Source organism: Perkinsus marinus, assembly GCF_000006405.1.
Source record: "Perkinsus marinus ATCC 50983 genomic scaffold scf_1104296939906, whole genome shotgun sequence".
NCBI classification, from domain to species: Eukaryota; Perkinsozoa; order Perkinsida; family Perkinsidae; genus Perkinsus; species Perkinsus marinus.
In genome coordinates, this window is record NW_003213008.1 from 1 (window position 1) to 3,017 (window position 3,017).

A 3,017-nucleotide genomic window follows, 5' to 3' on the forward strand; every position below is an offset into this window, starting at 1 on the left:
GCGTTCATCGACTAGAGCGACATGTCCCGATGACTTCAGGTGGCTGATCGTCTTGATAAGCCTATCTCCTGGGCTAAAGAAAAGGTGGTTGAATGCGATGGTCCGACTATTAGTAGGCGTTCCAGTACAGCCAGCCCAGTTAAATCTACTAGTGAGTTCAAACTATTGAGTTCGTGTGCTCTGAAATACATTTGCATGGTGGTTCAGGGACTAGTGTCGGGCCCTCGACCGCCCTGCCTCCCGCTAGGCCAAGCATTGATGCTGGTTCAGATAGGAAAGTAAGCTCGTATGCAACAATCAGATCACCACTGACATATGGCAATTCTGTGTCTCATTATTAACATCATAATACTAACATATAAACACTGGATGCTCTTTCTCAGTCGATACGAGGCCCAGAGAGGTTCTTCTACGATCAATCTTCTTATACGGGAGTAACTGTTTTTCACTGGTCGTTTCCCATTGAACATTGGAGCGCAGGTGTGGCGTAATGGTGGGCCGCAAACTGTCGATACTGGCGCTTCGAGCCAGAAGGCTGCACAGAAGGTCACTACAACTGTTCGGTTGTGATGATCTCATCCTTGCTGCGTGTAGGCTCCGGCAACTGAAGTGACCAAGAGGGCTAGTGGAAGCACCTCGACGCCCGCTGGCAAAGTGAGGCGGTGACGGCTATCGATAGGAATATTTGTTCTGGCAGGGTCGAGGACCGGAAAGATTCTTCTATGATACGTCAACTTACACTGGGGTGAGTTGTTTCGACTCGAAGTGCCGCAAGTGTTTGATGAAGTGCAGGTCCATAAGGCTGGTGGCCCTGAGACTGTAGACCGTAACAATAAGGACTTGAAGAGCCTCGTTGATGTGAGAACATCGGCAACTCTTCAATGCCAGTTTTGAGGTTATCGTGCAGCGTCGATCGAGTACCTCTGCAAGGGGTAAGGCTGAGGAAATTAGAGAGAAAAGCCCACAGAAGAGCACTCAAGGTGAACGCCGTAGAACAACCCCTGCGGGAAACGTAAGGCACCTCGTAGGAGACGGATTTATATACGGGAATGTTGCATTTTAGGCTGTCGGCCCTGAACGCTTTTTCTATGACACCAGCTCATACACTGGAACTCACCGTAGGTGATTTGAGGATTCGAATATTGTAGGTTGACTTCGTTGCTATTATGATTATTTTGGCCGTGCTTACATGATCCTTCTGAATGTTGTTGTCACTAATACATGAGTGTGTTGAGTCTATTAATACCTGAGTCTTCATGGTGGTCCTCCACGTGTCTCGTTGTGATCTAGTATGATAGATGTCGTTCTCGATCGACCCAGCGTAGTCATTGTTGAGGAGCTACTGAGTCTTAACAGTTTAAACTGCTGTAACTGTTAATTCAATAGTGAAGAGTCTTTTAGAGAAGCCTCGTGTTGGTATAGGACCACTGATAATATGCACATCAGAATCGCCGAACTTGACGAGCTGAGTGGCATCACTTCTTTCTCCAAGCGGGATCATGCACTTAGGGTGTTGGTAGAATCTACATTCCCGTGCCAACCACAATAAATGTTGATGTGAGTTCATCGATAAGGAATTGTGTTGAAGTTTCCAAAGTGGAAGACTGAATCGTGTTCATCGACGAAATGAAGTTATTGCTCACCAATCGGAATTTTGAGCGCTCAACTCCCCTTTTCTGCTCGATGGGACGGTCTTATCGACCTTATTGGATTTCAGAAGATCTATTTCTCACCTTAGGTGAGAAATAGATAGAATAGGTGAGAATAGGTGAGTCACCTATTCGAAGTGGGAACCTCAACGCGACACTGTAGCTCACATCTAAATTTCATAAAATTTACATGTGAGTGACGAGTGATATATTCGTGTATGTCAGATTTGGAAACTGTTGTTTCGTTGTGCTGGAGTAGAACGTTCAAGTTCAGCGAAAGTTGGAGTATTCAGTCAACTGCGAGTATCAAAGTTTGATAATTGGACTCGCTACTCCCAGCACGTCCGATATCATTAATTTTCTGGAGGGTTTTGTGCTCTATGCTGTTTTATCGAATACGTCATGTCTCGTTTAATCTGACTATGGTAGGTCTTTGGTGCTGTGGTGCGTGGTGGAGAGGAAGTTGACAGTGAAGATGGAGTGAAGATTCTACGATGAGGAAGAGTTTGGCTGGCTCCGGATGGAGGTAAGCTATTCGTTGGGAACAGCTTGAATCGCTTACGTGAGTGAGCACTCCTCAGTGAGGAGTCCTCACACGTCAACAATCCCCTGGCCGACGAAGGGTCCATTGAAATTCCCTGGGAAGGCAATCCTACCGAGTTATGCCACTCTGAGAGATTCAGTCGGTAGATGCTTTATGAACATACGCTTCTCACTACACAAATTCAGTGCACGTAATCTGTTGCATATCCCACCTTATACGCTCTCATATAGAGTGCGATGTCATCATTCTCGTATTCGGCAAATCTTCAAATATTGGCCCGACCCTCTCTCAATACGGCATTTCCCCACATAGCACATCAAACACGATCGTTATAGCATTGTCACAACATCGAACGTGATAGATAGTAGAAGTCTTCCAAACGAAGAGCATTACGCTCCGGGCTCCATCCTAGCCAATACGCCCCTCATAATCTCCTAAAGTAATGGTTGGACCTGTTATTGATCGTCACTTGGATACTTTTCAACCTGCCCCCATACCCCTCTAGTTCCGCTATCTTTTTCCCCTCTTTCGTGGTACGCTCCTTCTCAGTGGGCGTAAAGCGGATTGAAGGATTACGATCCCAATGTTCGAGGGTCCTCCTATCGAACCTGTAATGCTCCGGTACAGTTTTACTATCGATTGGCTCGAGAATCATCGTAGTTTTCTCGGATGCAACTGATTGAAACTTTTGATTCCCCTCGCCGAGCGTAGAATATGCGAGATCTTTCATTTCGCATCTTTGCAACGCAAATCGTTCATGAAGTCAATACACCAAACATCGTCATCATCATCATCATCATCATCATCACCGTAAAGCGTTGGCC

At 46.0% G+C, this 3,017-nt stretch overlaps 1 protein-coding gene across 1 annotated transcript; it reads left to right on the forward strand.

The window, feature by feature from the left end:
- Nucleotides 1–207: 207 nt before the first annotated feature.
- On the forward strand, nucleotides 208–894 carry Pmar_PMAR014370 (conserved hypothetical protein; the record flags this gene model as incomplete). The annotated part of the gene is made up of 5 exons (XM_002782221.1): nucleotides 208–278; nucleotides 481–546; nucleotides 595–654; nucleotides 698–745; nucleotides 793–894. Coding segments are annotated over 5 exons (347 nt in total), but the record flags the coding sequence as incomplete, so codon positions are not given.
- Nucleotides 895–3,017: the final 2,123 nt, after the last annotated feature.